The 19,801-nt window shown below is 44.3% G+C and overlaps 1 protein-coding gene across 1 annotated transcript; it reads left to right on the forward strand.

The window, feature by feature from the left end:
- The first annotated feature begins 18,185 nt into the window (after positions 1–18,185).
- On the forward strand, positions 18,186–19,266 carry LOC109943592 (uncharacterized). Its single transcript, XM_020547094.1, has 3 exons — positions 18,186–18,346; positions 18,665–18,723; positions 19,075–19,266. Exons 1-3 carry the CDS (start codon positions 18,224–18,226, stop codon positions 19,181–19,183), a joined length of 291 nt encoding a protein of 96 aa, XP_020402683.1. The 5' UTR covers positions 18,186–18,223; the 3' UTR covers positions 19,184–19,266.
- The last annotated feature ends 535 nt before the right edge of the window (positions 19,267–19,801 follow it).

A 19,801-nucleotide genomic window follows, 5' to 3' on the forward strand; every position in this document is an offset into this window, starting at 1 on the left:
TAGATATTTCTAGAATTACAATGGAAAAATGTTGCTTGCTTTATTGTCAGACATGGTTCCAGTAGTACCTTCCCTACTAATATATTGTTACTGTAGTGCACCTGCCACCTTAGTTACGAAAATTTTATCCTTTTTTCGATTCAACTTATTATTTGCCCTATGCAGTTTTGTACACGATAGAGTTCCAGAAACTTGGATTGCCCCCATGCACATATTATTTTCTGGGTTTCCACCAACACTGCACAACCAACTACTAGATTTATAGACTCTTTTATCACTGCTGGGATACCAGATCCAACCATTGATCCCTTAGGATATGCTTTGATTGCAGAGCATATGGTTCACGGGCCATGTGGATCTTACAATCAGAGCTCACCTTGCGTGAAAAAGGGTCAATGTTCAAAACACTATCCCAAAAAATTTCAAAATGAAACTGTAGTTGATACAAATGGATTTGCGGTCTACAAAAGATCGAACAATAATAGATTTGTCATGAAGTCTAACATCAAACTAGATAACAGATGGATTGTTCCATATAACTTGACATTGCTCAAGAAATATCAAGCACACATCAATGTAGAATGGTGTAACAAAAGCATATTCATTAAATATCTATTCAAGTACGTGACAAAAAGGTCCGGACCGGAGCAAACTTTACCTACAACGAGTTTTAGATGGTCAAGACACTCCTATTGATGAGGAGACAAACATAAGGAATGAGGTCAAAGAATATTTAGATGCTAGATTCATATGCCCATATGATTCATGTTGGAGAATTCTTGGTTACGAAATCCATAGGCACTTTCCTCCTGTTGCTAGATTGTCAGTTCATTTGCCTAATGAGAATTACATTACATATCATGCCAGCGCCAACATGTCACAAATCTTGTCACAAGAATTCCTACGCCGAACAATGCTAACAGAGTGGTTTGTTGCTAACCAATTACATGAAAGTGCTAGGTCCCTAACTTACCTTGATTTTCCATCCGAGTGGAGATGGGACGAAAAAAGATCATGGGAACAAATACATAGACACGGTAACATAGGTCGCATACACTTTGTGCATCCATCTGGAGGGGAAATATATTATCTTAGAATGCTTCTAATGGTTGCAAAAGGAGCCCAAAATTTTGAATCCTTACGAACATACAATAATGTTTTATACCCCAGCTTCAAAGAGACGTGTAGAGCTCATGGGCTCCTCGAGGTTGACCAAGAGTGGTATAATGCCTTTGATGAGGCCGCTTCGTAGGCAACGTCCAGTCAACTTCGTGATCTATTTGTCACAATGCTTCTTTTTTGTGAAGTAGGTGATGAATTTACTTTCTTTGAAAGTCTGGATGTTATTGGCTGATGATATTCAGTACAACGCGAGACAAATACTAAATCATTCAGCCTATCAAATGAGTGATGAGGCCCTAAAAATCAGTTGATAGAAGAACTCACTACATTATTCAGCAGAAGAGGAAGTAGAATACATGATTTCAATTTATCAACTAGATCTGACTCACCTTGTTTAGTGAATTCAAATCGCTTTATTGATGATGAACTATCATATGACATTTCCATTATGCAAACTGAGTCCGAAATGTTGACATCAAGGTTAAATAATGACCAGTTGCATGCATTCAAGACTATTACAGAAACAGTTTTGGCAAACAAAGCAGGCTTCTATTTCGTGTTGGATTATGGCGGTACAGGGAAAACATATTTATGGAATTCCATCATAACATTCCTATGTAGTCGCAAACAAATAGTTCTATCTGTAGCTTCATCTGGTGTGGCCTCTTTACTTCTACGAGGAGGACGAACAACACACTCTCGTTTCAAAATTCCATGTGAATTAGAAGAAACAACAGTATGTGACATCAAACGTGGCACGATGCTTTCCAAGTTAGTTCAAGTTGCATCATTAATAATATGGGATGAAGCGCTAATGACACATAGATTTGCTTTTGAGGCTCTAGAAAGGTCCTTCCGTGATATCTTGGCATCTTCATCACCTATGGCTAAGGACTTACCCTTTGGTGGAAAGGTTGGTGTTCTAGGTGGTGATCTCAGACAAACATTGCTTGTGATTGAAGGAGGCAACCACTCACAAATTGTTAATTCAGCAATAATCAATTCTTCTCTTTGGTCTCATGTGCACATCCTACATCTTACACAGAATATGAGACTTCTAATGCCATCATTGTCACAAGAAGAACGACAAGAACTATCTCAATTTAGCAAGTGGATGCTCGATGTTGGGGAAGGCAAAATAGACGCCACATCACAAGAAGGTGAAGATGAGCAAACATGGATAAAGATTCCACAAGAATTGCTCCTAATGCCTCATGGTGACAAAATCGCTTGTATAGTTCATACAATTTATGAAAAACTTAATGGAAATTATATGAGACTTGAGTATCTAAAAAGTCGTGCCATATTGACTCCAACAAATGATATAGTTGACTCGATAAATGAGTACATTGTCTCTCTTAACCCTAGAGACGCAAAAGAGTATCTAAGTTGTGACAAGGTAATCAAAGCACCCAACACTCATGAATCCTATGGTCTTTTATATCCTATTGAATTTTTGAATACATTGAACGGGAACAACTTTCCACAACATCGAATAATTCTCAAAAAAGGTACACAAGTCATGCTTCTCAGAAATTTGAACCAATCAGAAGGTCTATGCAATGGTACAAGATTGCTCATAACTTCCTTGTGTGACAAAGTGATTGAAGGTCAAATTATGACAGATATTTAAGTCACAAAATGTGCTTATTCCCCGTATATCATTAACACTGAAGAATACAAAACGACCATTTGTTCTTCAGAGACGCCAATACCCTATAAAGGTATGCTATGAAATGACAATTAACAAAAGTCAGGGGCAAACACTTTCAAATGTTGGTGTATACTTGAAAAAACCTGTTTTCACACATGGACAACTCTATGTTGCCATATCAAGAGTTACATCTAAAAAAGGTCTTTCAATGCTTATTGAAGATGACTTAGGCAAATGCAGTTATAAGACCCAAAACATAGTGTACAAAGAGGTTTTCGCACGTATTGCTGAGCAAAGCTCCGACCAATAGCAAGACGTGTTTATAATGCCATATATGTACATATATATATACACAAAATTTTGTTTACAATCATGTGTATGTATATATAACCATGTACGGACAGACCATTATATACATGACAGGTATGCCTTGTACCGCATACATTAACAATCTCGTTATCCGCTTTATGCAATGCAATTTTGTATCTGTCACTCTACATTGCCAATAACTTGCTAAGCAATTCTACTTCTCTATGTGCAGATATACCAAGTAACAATGTGTCACACCCGGTTTTAGAAGGCAAACCGAATGCGAACCATGTACGTGCCAGGATCAGTTATTCACGTACACAGCAGTTACATAACATGGACATCATCACACAATGCTCAAATAGTATTAAGAAGGGAAATAGTCGATTACATCATACATCTGAGACGTCCATATAGTCCTTACAATAAATCAAAGTGCGGAAAAGAAACGTAGATAACCGCGGCCTTCACAGGCAGCCGACTGGGGGTTGCCGCTAACCCACACCTAGAACTCGTCGTAGTCTTGGAACTCCTGGAAGTCTCCTTCCACAGCTTCATCTTCGCCTGAGCAGTGGTTGCAATGCTGGCAACCTAGGGATGGGGGGGGTTTGGTGTGTAGAGCAAGGGTGAGTACACATCAACATACTCAGCAAGTATCCTGTTTGGCTGTAGTGGACTAGCTTTATGTGGGGATAAGTCAAGCAGTTGCTTTTAGTTGGTCAGATTATTATTTACTAGTAGAAAGCCAAGTTTTAGCATTAACCCAAGTTATTAACCCAAACGTACCCCTTTCCAAACGGAAAGAGTACCACTTACCAGCACCATAGTCATAACCAAAACCATCAATCTCATAACCACCTGTAAACCAAAGTATCTCTGATCAAGTACCACTAATCACTGGAGCTCCCTTGGCCGCTCATAACCGTGAGCACGGCTGATATATCAGTTTTCAAACACTCTGCAGAGGTTGTGCACTTTACCCACAAGCCGTGATTCCCATTCTGCCCGGAGATCATGACTCTCCATTGATCACTACCAAGGTGACCCAGCAGGGCATCACTACGTAGCCTTTACAAAGATTCCCCGGAGCTGTAGCCACCCGTTAGGTTTCCTAAATGCACCGCACTCCTCCCCAAGGGGCGAACCCAAACTTGGCAGAGCGAGCCGCATACACCGAGCCCCATTGACGGCACGACGGCTAAGTGAACTACACCCCGGATCCTCTAATTATTCAGCTAAGGGCACCCCATTCCACCCTCATGGTTGCACTGTTTTCCCGGGCGGTCATCCATAGAACAGGTCCTTACGGAGAGGCACTCGAGAAACCGCTCGAGCCCCCTTAAAGGCCACAAGTACAACATCATAAATAAGAGAAGGGAAAACAACGTATCATAGGTAATCTCATCATGTTCATTGATTAGAGTTAAGCAATAGCATAAAGCTAAACAGTAATAATCCAACCCAAATAGGTAAACAAGGACATGGATAACAAAAGCTAGTCAATCCTTAGGTATAAATGTGTAAAGCGGGAGGTGAATTAAATAATGAATAGGACAGAGATAGGTCAAGGGACACTTGCCTCCACCAACCGACTGCTGCTCAGGGGCTTCTCCTGCGAGTTCCTCGGGCTCTTCAACCGGATCGTTCTCTATGCGATTGCAAGCATACATACATTCATCCATTCAAATTGGGAAACAAACAGTACATCATACAAGGGAACAAATAAAGTGAATATGCATCAAGTATGACATTCGATATCGCATTCATTATGGTTAGAAAGAAACGGGAAAAGGTCTCGCGGGGGGGGGGGGGGGGGGTTTAAAGCTTATGCACTAATGATTAGTTACAATTGGTTCTAACAAAAGAATTTAGCTATATGCACTAATGGAAACCTAGTCATTTGTAGTTGATCAACATGGAACTGGATAACAATTAATTATATGAACTAACTAGTGTAACGAAATTCTAAATTAAGTTTCCTATTTCAATAATATGAACAATGATTAACCTGCCTAAAATAAAATAAATAACAGTAATGAAAGAAAATAAAATAAAATAAATAAATAAAAAAAAGGGGGGCGGTTGAACCGGCCGGGGGCGGTTGAACCGGCCTGGGGCAGGGGTGGGGGCGGCCGAGCCGGCGGCGGGCGGCCGAGCTGGCGGGGGCGCGGGGCAGGGGGCGCAGGGGCGGCCGAGCCGGCCAGGGGGCGGCCGAACCGGCGGGCAGGGGCGGCCGAGCCGGCCAAGGGCGGGGCAGGGCGCGCGGGGGTGGCCGAGCCGGCGGGCAGGGGCGGCCGAGCTGGGCGGCGGGCGGCCGGACCGGGGCGCGGGGGGCGGCCGAGCGGCGAGGGGAAAGGGGAGGGGAAATGGGGGAGGGAGGAGAGGGGGAGGGGGACCTCACCGGGGACGGGGACGGGCGGCCGAGCGGCGGGGCGGCCGAGCTGCAGGGGGCGGCCGAGCTGCAGGGGGCGGCGGCTAGGGCAGGGGGCGGCGGCTTGGGTGGGAAAGAGAGAATGAGAGGGAGGGAGACGGATTGGGGGAATTGGGGGGAAATTTGGGGGAAGGGAGGGGGCGGCTGGGCCAATGGGCCCAAAGGGGGGCGCGCGGGGGCGGCTGGGCCGGCCGGGGCGGCCCACGACGCGGGAGAGAGAAAAAAGAGGAGGGATAGAAAGAAAAAGAAAAAGAAAGAAAAGGGAAAAAAAGGGTTTTTCTCCTTTTCGAAATCCAATCTTCCTAGATGAATGCACTTATATTTCTAAGCAATCAAAGAATGCATAGTTCGGCATGGTGCATCAAACAACATAAAGTGATTTAGGGTTTTTTCTTTACACGGAAATTCCAAACCAAACTCCGCTATAACTTTGGAAAAGATCAAGGTTTAGCGAGGGAACGAGAAAAGAAAAGGGTAACGCCTGAATTTGGTGAGAGAAAAGAAGAAAAAAATTCTACCCCCAAATTCAGGGCGTTACAAACCTATCCCCCTTAAAAGAATCTCGCCCTCGAGATTCAGGGTTGGCTAGCAAAGAGCTCAGGGTATTTAGCCATCAGATCATCTTCACGCTCCCAGGTTGCTTCCTCTTCTGAATGGTGATTCCATCTAACTTTGCACATTCTGATGGTCTTCCTTCGGGTGACTCTGTCTGCAACCTCAAGGATCTGCACTGGCTTCTCAACGTAGGTCAAGTCCTCCTGGACTTCAAGACCTTCCACTGGCAACTGCTCTTCTGGCACACGCAAGCACTTCTTCAACTGAGACACATGAAAGACATCATGCACAGCAGACAAATTCTCTGGCAAACTGAGCTGATAGGCCACTTCTCCACATCTTGCAAGAATCTGGTACGGGCCAACGTAGCGGGGTGCTAGCTTGCCTTTCACTCCGAATCTTCTGACTCCTCTGATCGGTGACACTTTCAGATAGACGAAGTCTCCGACTTCGAAACTCAGCTCTCTTCTTCTTGTGTCTGCATAGCTTCGCTGCCTCGATTGCGCTATCTTCAGATTCTCTTGGACCATCTTGATGTTCTCTTCGGCTTCAAGCAAAATGTCTGGCCCAAACACTTGCTTTTCTCCAGGCTGATCCCATTGCAACGGAGTTCTACAACTCCTTCCATAAAGCGCCTGAAATGGTGACATCTTCAAACTGGCCTGGTAACTGTTGTTATAGGAAAACTCTGCATAAGGCAATCTCTTGTCCCATCCGGACTGATCTTGCAACGCACATGCTCTCAACATATCTTCAAGAATTTGATTGGTCCTTTCGGTCTGGCCATCTGTCTGCGGATGATAAGCTGAACTGAAATTCAGATGCGTGCCCAAGGCTTCATGCAACTGCCGCCAGAAATGAGAGGTGAACTGCGTTCCTCTGTCTGACACTATCTTCTTTGGCACACCATGAAGACAAACGATCCGAGACATATACAACTCTGCCAATACTGCACTGCTGTAGTTGGTCTTGACAGGTATGAAGTGGGCTGACTTGGTCAAGCGGTCCACTACTACCCAAATGGAATCGTAGCCGGCTCGAGTGCGAGGCAATCCGACTATGAAATCCATACCAATTTCATCCCATTTCCACTGAGGGATCTGCAACGGTTGCAACAATCCAGCAGGTCTCTGGTGCTCTGCCTTAATTCTTCGGCAATTATCGCACATAGACACATGCTCTGCGATTTCCCTCTTCATTCCGTACCACCAAAATTTCTTCTTCAGATCCTGATACATCTTCTCACTGCCAGGGTGAATTGAATAGGCTGTCTCATGAGCTTCCTTGAGAATCAACTCCCGAATGGACTGGACATTGGGAACACACAAGCGGTCTTTGAACCATATCACGCCTTCTGCATCTTCTCGAAAATCTTTGCCTCTGCCATCTAGAATCAGTCGCCGAATTTCACTGATCTTCTCATCATTCTTCTGCGCTTCTTTGATTTCGCGCTCCAAAGTAGGTTCCAACTCAACTGTGACTCCTCGCGAATTGTTCAGAAATCCGAGACTCAACCTGTCGAACTCCTTGGCCAACTCATAAGGCATCGGACGAGCGACCATAAGATTGACTTGACTCTTTCTGCTCAAAGCATCTACCACTACGTTTACTTTGCCTGGATGATAATGAATCTCCAACTCATAATCTTTGATCAACTCTAACCATCTTCGTTGCCTCATGTTCAACTCTGACTGGGTGAATATGTACTTCAGACTCTTGTGGTCTGTGTAAACATCGCATTTCTGTCCATACAGATAGTGCCTCCATGTCTTCAGTGCGTGAACCACTGCTTCCAACTCTAGATCATGGATTGGGTAATTCTTCTCATGAACCTTCAGCTGTCGGGATGAGTAAGCCACAACTCTTCCCTCTTGCATCAACACGCATCCCAAACCTGTGTAACAAGCATCGCAATACACCGAGAAGGGCTTGTGCACATCAGGCAAGACTAGGACAGGCGCTGTAGTCAACTTCTCTTTCAGCGCTTCAAAGGCCTATTGACATTTCTGGGTCCACTTGAACTCAACTTTGTTGCCTAGCAACGCTGTCATTGGTTTCGCAATCTTCGAAAACCCTTCAATGAATCGCCGATAGTATCCGGCCATTCCAATGAAACTCTTGATTCCTCGAGCATCTGTTGGCGCTTTCCAGTTCAAAATGTCTGCCACTTTCTTCGGATCCACAGCCAATCCTTCTTTGTTGATTATGTGACCCAAGAACAGGACTTCACTGATCCAGAACTCACACTTGCTCAACTTTGCATACAACTGGTGCTCTCGCAATCTTTGCAATACCATCCTCAAATGATCTACATGCTCTTCTTCGCTTTGAGAATAAACCAGAATGTCATCAATGAATACCACCACGAACTTATCAAGGTAATCCATGAATACACTGTTCATCAAGTTCATGAAGAACGCTGGCACATTGGTCAAACCAAAAGACATCACTGTGAACTCATACAAACCATACTTGGTAATGAATGCCGTCTTCGGAATGTCCGAAGGTCGGATCCTGAGCTGATGATAACCTGACCTCAGATCAATCTTGGAGAACACACTGGCTCCTCTCAACTGGTCGAACAGATCTTCTATTCTGGGCAAGGGATACTTGTTCTTGATCGTGACCTCATTCAAAGCTTGATAATCGATGCACATCCTCTTGGTGCCATCTTTCTTCTCCACAAATAGGACAGGGGCGGCCCAAGGCGAGGTGCTTGGCCGAATGTAACCTTTCTCTGACAGCTCATCAATTTGCTTCTTAAGTTCATCCAACTCTGGTCCAGATATTCTGTAAGCTCTCTTGAAGATAGGGGCGGTTCCAGGAAGAAGCTCTATGGCAAACTCAACTTTCCGCTCTGGTGGCATACCCGGTAAGTCCTTTGGAAACACATCCGGGAACTCGGACACAACCTTGATACTCTCGATTGGGTCTGCTTCACTGCTATCAACAGCTATCTGATAACAACTTCCTTTCTTTGGCTCAGGCGGGACTAACTCGGTCACCACTTCCTCTCCTAGTGGGGACACCAACTTGATTGTCCTTTTATCACAATTGATAACTACCTGATACTTATCCAGCCAATTCATCCCTAGGATGACATCTATTCCCTGAGTACCCATTACTATAAGGTTGGCGGGAAACGCTATCCCCCTTATTTCCACACTTATATTCAAACAAATGCTATCGGCTCGAATTCTACCACCGGCTGAGTCAATTTGAATGGGGGTTGACATGGTAGTAATTGGAAGATTATGTGCTTCTACCCATGATGCAGTAATGAAAGAATGTGTTGCTCCAGTATCAAATAACACTTCTGCAATATGGGAGTCGACTGGGAACATACCTACTATCATGCCGGGGGTCTCCTGAACTGCTTCAGCCTCCAAGTGGTTCAGCCTTCCATGATTATAGCGCGGCTGAGAGCGATTGCCTGCTCCAGGCTGAGGCACATTCTGCTTTGCTGGGGCATTGGGGCCTGACTGCTGCTGGGCTGCCTTCTTCGGACATTGCATCACCCAGTGGCCTTGCTCTCCACAGTGGAAACATGCTCTGTTTCCAACCTGAGCTGGTGCTGCCTGATTGTTCTGCTGGTTTGCTGGGGCAGGAAGACGAGGTGCCTGCTGATTCTGCCTCTGAAACTGACCTCCTGACTGATTGCTCTAACGGTTCTGATACCGAGGCTGAGGATACTGCCTTTGGAACTGCTGATGCTGCTGAGGTGGACGCTGATTCTGCCTGAACTGCTGAGGTTGATTGCCTGAGAAACAAGGACGACTGCTACTTCCAGGCTGGGATCCACTGATCTTGCGCTTACGATCCTCCATCTCCTTACGCTTTCTCTCTGTCATGATTGCTCTGTCAATCAGGTGCTGGAATGTCGGGAAGGTGTGATTCATCAGTTGGTACTGCAGAGGGTCAACCAGGCCTCTCAGGAAACGGTACTGCCGCTTGGCGTCGGTGTTGACATCTTCAGGAGCATAGCGAGACAATTGCAGAAACCTGTCCCGGTACTCACTGACAGACGATGGCCCTTGCTTGAGAGCCAGGAACTCCTCCTTCTTCACTGTCATCAGACCTGCAGGTACATGGTACTGACGAAAGCTACCTCTGAACTCTTCCCAGGTGATGGCGTCAGGGTGGGCATGGGTGGCGAGGTAAGACTCCCACCATGACTGGGCTGCTCCTCTCAACAGACGGGGACCATACAGGACTTTCTCCCTATCATCGCACTGAGTGGTATGCAACTCCCGCTCCACAGTGCGCAGCTAGTCTTCAGCATCCATGGGGTCAGAAGAGTGAGCAAACGTTGGTGGATGACCTCTCATGAATTCAGCACGCTTGTCTCTGGGCATCTGAGGCTGAGGCTGAGGTGGGGCCTGCTGCTGTTGCTGCTGCTGCTGCTGAATGGCGGCCAAAGTTTGACCGATGGCTTGAACTGCCTGAGTCTACATCAGAAACATCTGCTCGATCGACATCGGGGGCGGGGGCGGCAGGTGCTGCTGCTGGGGCACCTCCTCCTGTTGAGCGGCTCGCTCCTGCTGAGCACGCCTTCCTCCTCTGCGCCTGTTCTCTGACATCTGCAGAATGCGACCACACATCAGAACTGATCTGGCAAATCTTGCAGCATAAGAAAAGAGAATAGAATCCTTCAACAGCACTGAACAGATGAGCATCTTCACTGATCTCCAACACAGACCACACAGCTTCTCAGATAAAGAGGAAAGTGGAATAAAGGGTTTCCCAACTATATAACTAACTCCATTAACATAATAGGTAAACCAAAATGCAGGGGATACCCACACTCTGGTGACAGTCATTACAAAGATCCAAACCAAACATAGTTCATCATGACAAACATAGATGCACAGGATATAGCAAACTACCCTGTCTAACTAAGACTAACTAAGACTGAGACTAACGCTAAGACTGAAGCTTCTATGTATATATTTCGTATTAATTACAAGATCCAACTCTAACGATCTATGGTTCTAGAGTTATCTTGGTCTTGCAGTCGGGATTGCCATAAGACTGGTGTCCACGCTGAGGTGAGCGGTACGGGTGCTGAGTCCTGACGGGAGCGGGGGAACCACCATCCAGGTGACGACGTTCCGCGCGCTCAGCCCGCAGCAGGGCGATCTCAGCACGAGCCCTACTCAGCTCGTCTAATGCATGGTCCAGCTCCGTGTTTAGCACGGCGGCTAGGTTGACTGTGCTGCTCAACCTAGGATTGCCCTCACCGACAGGTGAGACAATCACGCCTCCTGTGCTGCCAGATGGACGGCGGGGGTAATACTTCAGGTCAAGACCATCGGCTGCCCCACCGAAAACCGAGCAGTAGTGCGAAAGCGCACGCCGTGCAGCATCTTGCATGGCTGCCTCAGCTGAGTCCCGCTCAGAGATAGAATAGTGCTCTGAGCAGGCCTCTGCACCCTGGAGACTGTTCTCCAGGCAGCGCACCAAGCAGGTTGCCTCCCAGCGGTCCGGGTAGACCCCGCGACTATGCTGGTAGACCACACAGCGATACTCGACGGACCAAGTATGCCGGTCAAATGCCCGACGTAGCAGGGTGTCGAGCGCATCGTGGAAGTGACACCCGCGAGCAGCGTCGCGAGTGATGGGTCGAGCAACCCATCCTTCCGGCTCAAGGTTAGCAGGGAAGTCAGTGTCGTGGCTCGAGCTGTCGTCGCCACCTCCGTCGTCTGGGTCTCCTCCAGCAGCTACTCCAGAAGCTGGGACGCCTAGTGGTGGTGCAGGGGGCGCCTCCAGGGGAAGCACGGGGGAGCAGCTCCTCACGGACTCTATCTCCTGGTGGAGCGAGAAAGAAGAGCCCTGCTGCTCCTGTCGTCGACGTTCCTGCTCCTCATGCAGGCGGTGGTGCAGTCTCTCCAAGTGGCTGGACTGTCCGGCCACGGGACGGCGAAGCGGACGCTCAGCAAGGCGGGAGGGTAAGAAGGGGATGACTGACTTTCGTGCAGTGTGTCTAAGTCGAGCCATCTACAAAAGACATCGCAAGCAAAAGGGTAAGAACAGAATTAATATGACCAACAAATAATGAATCATAAGTAAATGAAGGATTAGAATAAAACGTGATTTTCAGCAAGGTATAATATATAGTAGAACATAGGTTTGGTCGGTATGACCAACTTTTGAAGGGATATCAAAGTCAAGGCAGAGACAGAGGTCTATAGTCCTTAGAACGACCATTCTACTCTAGGTTAGCGGTCCTACAGTCAGCACGGCTTTGATACCACTTATGTCACACCCGGTTTTAGAAGGCAAACCGAATGCGAACCATGTACGTGCCAGGATCAGTTATTCACGTACACAGCAGTTACATAACATGGACATCATCACACAGTGCTCAAATAGTATTAAGAAGGGAAATAGTCGATTACATCATACGTCTGAGACGTCCATATAGTCCTTACAATAAATCAAAGTGCGGAAAAGAAACGTAGATAACCGCGGCCTTCACAGGCAGCCGACTCGGGGTTGCCGCTAACCCACACCTAGAACTCGTCGTAGTCTTGGAACTCCTGGAAGTCTCCTTCCACAGCTTCATCTTCGCCTGAGCAGTGGTTGCAATGCTGGCAACCTGGGGATGGGGGGGGTTTGGTGTGTAGAGCAAGGGTGAGTACACATCAACATACTCAGCAAGTATCCTGTTTGGCTGTAGTGGACTAGCTTTATGTGGGGATAAGTCAAGCAGTTGCTTTTAGTTGGTCAGATTATTATTTACTAGTAGAAAGCCAAGTTTTAGCATTAACCCAAGTTATTAACCCAAACGTACCCCTTTCCAAACGGAAAGAGTACCACTTACCAGCACCATAGTCATAACCAAAACCATCAATCTCATAACCACCTGTAAACCAAAGTATCTCTGATCAAGTACCACTAATCACTGGAGCTCCCTTGGCCGCTCATAACCGCGAGCACGGCTGATATATCAGTTTTCAAACACTCTGCAGAGGTTGTGCATTTTACCCACAAGCCGTGATTCCCATTCTGCCCGGAGATCATGACTCTCCATTGATCACTACCAAGGTGACCCAGCAGGGCATCACTACGTAGCCTTTACAAAGATTCCCCGGAGCTGTAGCCACCCGTTAGGTTTCCTAAATGCACCGCACTCCTCCCCAAGGGGCGAACCCAAACTTGGCAGAGCGAGCCGCATACACCGAGCCCCATTGACGGCACGACGGCTAAGTGAACTACACCCCGGATCCTCTAATTATTCAGCTAAGGGCACCCCATTCCACCCTCATGGTTGCACTGTTTTCCCGGGCGGTCATCCATAGAACAGGTCCTTACGGAGAGGCACTCGAGAAACCGCTCGAGCCCCCTTAAAGGCCACAAGTACAACATCATAAATAAGAGAAGGGAAAACAGCGTATCATAGGTAATCTCATCATGTTCATTGATTAGAGTTAAGCAATAGCATAAAGCTAAACAGTAATAATCCAACCCAAATAGGTAAACAAGGACATGGATAACAAAAGCTAGTCAATCCTTAGGTATAAATGTGTAAAGCGGGAGGTGAATTAAATAATGAATAGGACAGAGATAGGTCAAGGGACACTTGCCTCCACCAACCGACTGCTGCTCAGGGGCTTCTCCTGCGAGTTCCTCGGGCTCTTCAACCGGATCGTTCTCTATGCGATTGCAAGCATACATACATTCATCCATTCAAATTGGGAAACAAACAGTACATCATACAGGGGAACAAATAAAGTGAATATGCATCAAGTATGACATTCGATATCGCATTCATTATGGTTAGAAAGAAACGGGAAAAGGTCTCGCGGGGGGGGGGGGGGTTTAAAGCTTATGCACTAATGATTAGTTACAATTGGTTCTAACAAAAGAATTTAGCTATATGCACTAATGGAAACCTAGTCATTTGTAGTTGATCAACATGGAACTGGATAACAATTAATTATATGAACTAACTAGTGTAACGAAATTCTAAATTAAGTTTCCTATTTCAATAATATGAACAATGATTAACCTGCCTAAAATAAAATAAATAACAGTAATGAAAGAAAATAAAATAAAATAAAATAAATAAATAAATAAAAGGGGGGGCGGTTGAACCGGCCTGGGGCAGGGGCGGGGGCGGCCGAGCCGGTGGCGGGCGGCCGAGCTGGCGGGGGCGCGGGGCAGGGGGCGCAGGGGCGGCCGAGCCGGCCAGGGGGCGGCCGAACCGGCGGGCAGGGGCGGCCGAGCCGGCCAAGGGCGGGGCAGGGCGCGCGGGGGCGGCCGAGCCGGCGGGCAAGGGCGGCCGAGCTGGGCGGCGGGCGGCCGGACCGGGGCGCGGGGGGCGGCCGAGCGGCGAGGGGAAAGGGGAGGGGAAATGGGGGAGGGAGGAGAGGGGGAGGGGGACCTCACCGGGGACGGGGACGGGCGGCCGAGCGGCGGGGTGGCCGAGCTGCAGGGGGCGGCCGAGCTGCAGGGGGCGGCGGCTAGGGCAGGGGGCGACGGCTTGGGCGGGGAAGAGAGAATGAGAGGGAGGGAGAGGGATTGGGGGAATTGGGGGGAAATTGGGGGGAAGGGAGGGGGCGGCTGGGCCAATGGGCCCAAAGGGGGGCGCGCGGGGGCGGCTGGGCCGGCCGGGGCGGCCCACGGCGCGGGAGAGAGAAAAAAAGAGGAGAGATAGAAAGAAAAAGAAAAAGAAAGAAAAGGGAAAAAAGGGTTTTTCTCCTTTTCGAAATCCGATCTTCCTAGATGAATGCACTTATATTTCTAAGCAATCAAAGAATGCATAGTTCGGCATGGTGCATCAAACAACATAAAGTGATTTAGGGTTTTTTCTTTACACGGAAATTCCAAACCAAACTCCGCTATAACTTTGGAAAAGATCAAGGTTTAGCGAGGGAACGAGAAAAGAAAAGGGTAACGCCTGAATTTGGTGAGAGAAAAGAAGAAAAAAATTCTACCCCCAAATTCAGGGCGTTACACAATGTTATTCACACCTATGGCAGAATTACATCCTCAATCTACCAATGTTGTCAAAAGAGTGTGTGTGATCAGAAAATGGGAATTCCGAGGTGCAACAAATGACGGTCCTCTGCAACACATTAATTTGGTTCTAGCTGACGAACATGTACTACACTAAATGTTTCAAAATTACTGCCATTATTCAGGCCATTTGCACATATACTAATACTAGCTAACGAGTGCGTATACTAAACTAAATAATCTGCTTTAAACAAAACTACATGAAAACAATGTAATTCTTCTATATGTTTTCCATATCATTGCCATTATTCAGAGCATTTGCACGTAAACTACAACTTATACACCTAAACAACATGCTATCCTCGTGGAGAACATTTGCATGTTATTTATTCAGAACATTTTTAATAAACTAAATGATTGAATAAATTTCTTTATGCATTTAGGCTATCTTTTCAATGATTGAATAAATAGTTAGATCAAATATTTTTAAACTTAAAACAACATTATCACCTTCCCATGCAGCAACATGCCATGATGCTAAATATGCAATTGTACTCCACAATGGTACAATGATGAATATAAACCTCATATTATTTATACATACAATATCACTTACCTTGTAGAATAGTCAAGTACCCCATTTCCAAGGGGTACCTGTTGAAAATCGTTTCAACAAATCCGTCCAAAACTTTTTAAGAAAAATGAAAAAGTTTTGAATCGAAAGTTTTTCCAAAAGATGCCTGTTAAAAATTGTTTCAATCTCTCACCAAAACAGATAAGAAGTATATCACTGAAAATTGCTATCCAGCCATAGGGGTATATGAAGAGTGCAAATTCCTTTATACCCCACCCAATTAGAATTAGGGGAAAAATCAATTTCTTTTTTTAATAAAAAAATCCTGATTTTCTGGGTCTAGTGAATAAATGGATAGAGCCTGGCTCTAATTCTGGTAAAATAAAAAAATCAACGAGCTTAACTTCTTAATTGGTTAATTGGAAGGATTCCCCGATCTAATTAGACGTTAAAATAGATTAGTGCCTAATGTGGGGAAAGGTTAGGTTTTCCTATGAATGGACCATCTATTTTTTTAGAAATCCTAATTATTCTTGATTATGGATTGAAAAGAGATGTTATGAATTGAATGTGTAAAAGAAACAATGTCTCTCATAGTCTTCTCCCTAAATTTAGGCCACTTCCTCATTGATTTTATATATAATTAAGTTCGATGTGTTTCAAGATAAGTAACCACAATACTTACTTGACATGCAATGTCATGTCATCTATTCTTATTATCTTACTATGATGACAGGGTACACCCATCCACGCTGAGATTGCAGCGGCTCTGGCAGTTGACAAAGGCTCACTGATAGAAATTGAAAAAGTATATGAGCTCAAACGCTTTCGTGTCACGCCTTCCAGAAACTATTTTAAACCTGTTGACAATAACTTCATGATACAATTCACTCTGTACATTCAAGCCAAAGTAGTCAAAGATCCACCACAAATGTTTCCAAGATATATCTACAAGCTCACATCCTTTGAAAACATTGAAGATAACATTGATAATAGAACTTACTTGATTGTTAAGAAACATTTTGATAAATTATAGTACACTCACTTAGGTTACAACGATATACACATCATTTACAAATGAATAATTTACTTCTCCAATAATATAGATGTCCTTGGAATGTTGACACAAATTGATCCTCCACATCTAGTTGGCTACAACTCAACAATCATCAGAGACGTCTTCATCAAGAATACAAGGTACACAATTCTCATTTATGTATTACTGCTAAAATCCTGCCACATAAAATGCGTGACAAGTACTACAAAATATTTGCACCACTAATCCTTATATCAGATTGTGTATTCATACTAGCTATATTGTTCTTATTTCTTCAGTGACATGTCTCTGAAAATTACTCTTTGGGGAAATCAAGCATCAAACTTTTCTATTAGTGATGTTTACAATCAAAGCAACAACCAGTCTATTGTCATACTGCTCGTTGGATTTCTTGCTAAACGATTCAAAGGTTATGATCCAAGCTTTTCAAAAGAACAATTGAATTATTTATTCCAACAAATATGATAACACATATTCTACATGTAATGTAGGTCAACCATACCTAAGCGGTACTACAACAAGTTCATGGTACTTCAATCCTGGAATTCCTGAGGCACAGACCTACCGCAACGGGTAAAACAAAATAAAATTTGGGTACAATTCCTTCAAACACCCTCTCCTAACACTTAGGGTACTCTATTCTCTTTAGAAAACCAAAAAAAAATATTTAGATGTAGAGCCAATCGTTCACATCACATAGTTTACGTCAAAATAGAAAACATAAGAGAAACTTTTTAAAAATATATACTAAAACAAAGTCTTATTTGATCATGGTTGTGACATCACTTGAAGGTTGCAAAACAATGACCTCCAACTAATACAACCCACAACAGCCGAAGAAGAAATCCAGCTTTCTCAACCCCCAAATTTGGAACACAAGACTGTTGAAGAGCTGCTCAACATAGATCCGGACATGTTTCCCGTATTCACTACTAAATCCTCTTATGTTTTACTTATTTAACACATCGACAATATGCTTTTATGACTTGTTACATCTTTTTTCTCTTTTATACTGCAGCCAGAAGGCTACAAATGCACTGTTACTATCTCACGCATTGTGCAAAATAGCAAATGGTGGTACCCACCTTGCTCCAGGTGCCACAAATCTTCATCTCAAACTTCAACTGGATATCACTACACATCATGTGGCTGCACAAATATTAACTTTAGGTAAATCTTAGCACACACACTTGATTTACTACCATTTATTTCATCTTGATAAAGTCTTATCTTTACTACAAACTTAATTGCTGCTTCGAAATACTCATAATTTCAATTGACAGATACAAGCTCAGCTTCATTGCTACTGATGGGACATGTGAAGAAGAGCTCTTTTGTTTTGATAACATAGCCAGAAAAATAGTAGGAAAACCTTGTGACAACCTTGTTATAGCAGTTACAACTTCTCAGGGTCCCACAGCAGCCCTAGCTACTATTATGTGTCTGAAATTTACCCTTGCAGTTTCCATCAATATGTCAGCCTACTCAGTCACAAATAGAGTCTTCTTTATTATGTCTATTTTAACAAATCATGGAAGACAGACCTTCATACCATCTAACATGCCTAGCCATCCTCAACAAGAGTTGCATACACAAGATGAAATACCTAGCCTTCCGACCACACAAGACTCTCCAGCAACATCAATGGTGAAACTATCTACCTGTAGCAACGAAAGAAACGAGGTATGAAACTTCTTATTTTTCTTGCCATGTACAACCTATTATAAACGTATCATTCCTTCATGCATACAACTTGATGAAGTCTATTCAACAGGCACGACACGTTTTAATATATCCAGATATGCCACATGACACAGAGGTACCTTTAGTACTACTAAATACTTAATTTCCATGCACTCACAAAGTTACATATCTATTGCATTTTAATACCAGATATAAATTAATACAAGCAATACCCACAGAATAAATAAACCAAGGCAAAATGAACTTTCACTTTGTCATAGCAAACTACATTCATAGATTTTATGCACTTAACCACAGGGTGATGACCAACGCATAAGTGAACTCAACAATCAAGAATTATCGTCACCACCGAAAAGGTATGTATTACAAAGATAGTTGGACATAATAGCAGTACCAACGACGACCTTCTTTTAAATGCTAGATCTTATTTTCCACGCTAATACAACATTCATGATATTATATAGGATAAACATAGCCACACTAGCAAAGGCATACCAGATCTTACAGACCCCAAAAAGAAAACCTCCTAGATCGTCATCAACTTCATGAAGGTATAACACCATGTGCAAACCATATTCATACACTGCAAATATACTTATACGCAATCAACATAATGTATTCCACTCACCCTTTTACCCAGCAACATTAGCAAACTATTCGGAAAAAACTTCCAACAACTCTAATATTATTTCCTCCTTTGTACACAGGTATTTGCTTTTTGCGCACCTATCAAGAGCACCATCACTTTTGGACCATGAATGCTTCCCTGTAGATATGAACCTACTGGTAGACTATTTGTGGATCTGTACATATTGACTTAACACCTGCAAGCACACTGTTGCTAAGTGTTGATGTATGGTGGTTGAATGCTACTTAGTATGTATTGTAGTCTAAATTCACTCTACAACTGGTATCAACTATTAGGGAAAACAATGTTATCTACTTATATTTTGGTTTCTTGCCTACGCATTATCTACTCATATCATGTTTAAATTTGTTTTACATACCTGGGTACTCACACCAAACCCTTAAGCCATATGTGGTCACGCGCGCCCAGGCGCGCGCTAAACACTAGTCAGGATACAGACACAACAGGCACATGTGATGCGGGACTGGGAGCCCCGGTATCCTTATCTGCTGCTGCTCATGTGATATGGATAGGGGTGGTGTACTCTAGATTTTACACTATAAACTTTAAGGATCGAATCGAATTAGGGTTGGGCACTATTTCTATTTTCTATTCATTTTAGAACTAAAATTACTTAAGGGTCATAACTTTTTGTGAAGGGGTATTTGGAACGTGGACTGGGCATTCAATTTTTTTTAAAAAAAATCGATTCAGTTTTTCGGCTTTAAAAACTTTGGTTTTCTAGACATTAGAAACCGATCGATTTTCTAAAAAAATGGAAAACCGAGATGTTTGATTTCAGTTTT

This window comes from Zea mays, chromosome 1 (assembly GCF_902167145.1).
Source record: "Zea mays cultivar B73 chromosome 1, Zm-B73-REFERENCE-NAM-5.0, whole genome shotgun sequence".
NCBI classification, from domain to species: domain Eukaryota; kingdom Viridiplantae; phylum Streptophyta; class Magnoliopsida; order Poales; family Poaceae; genus Zea; species Zea mays.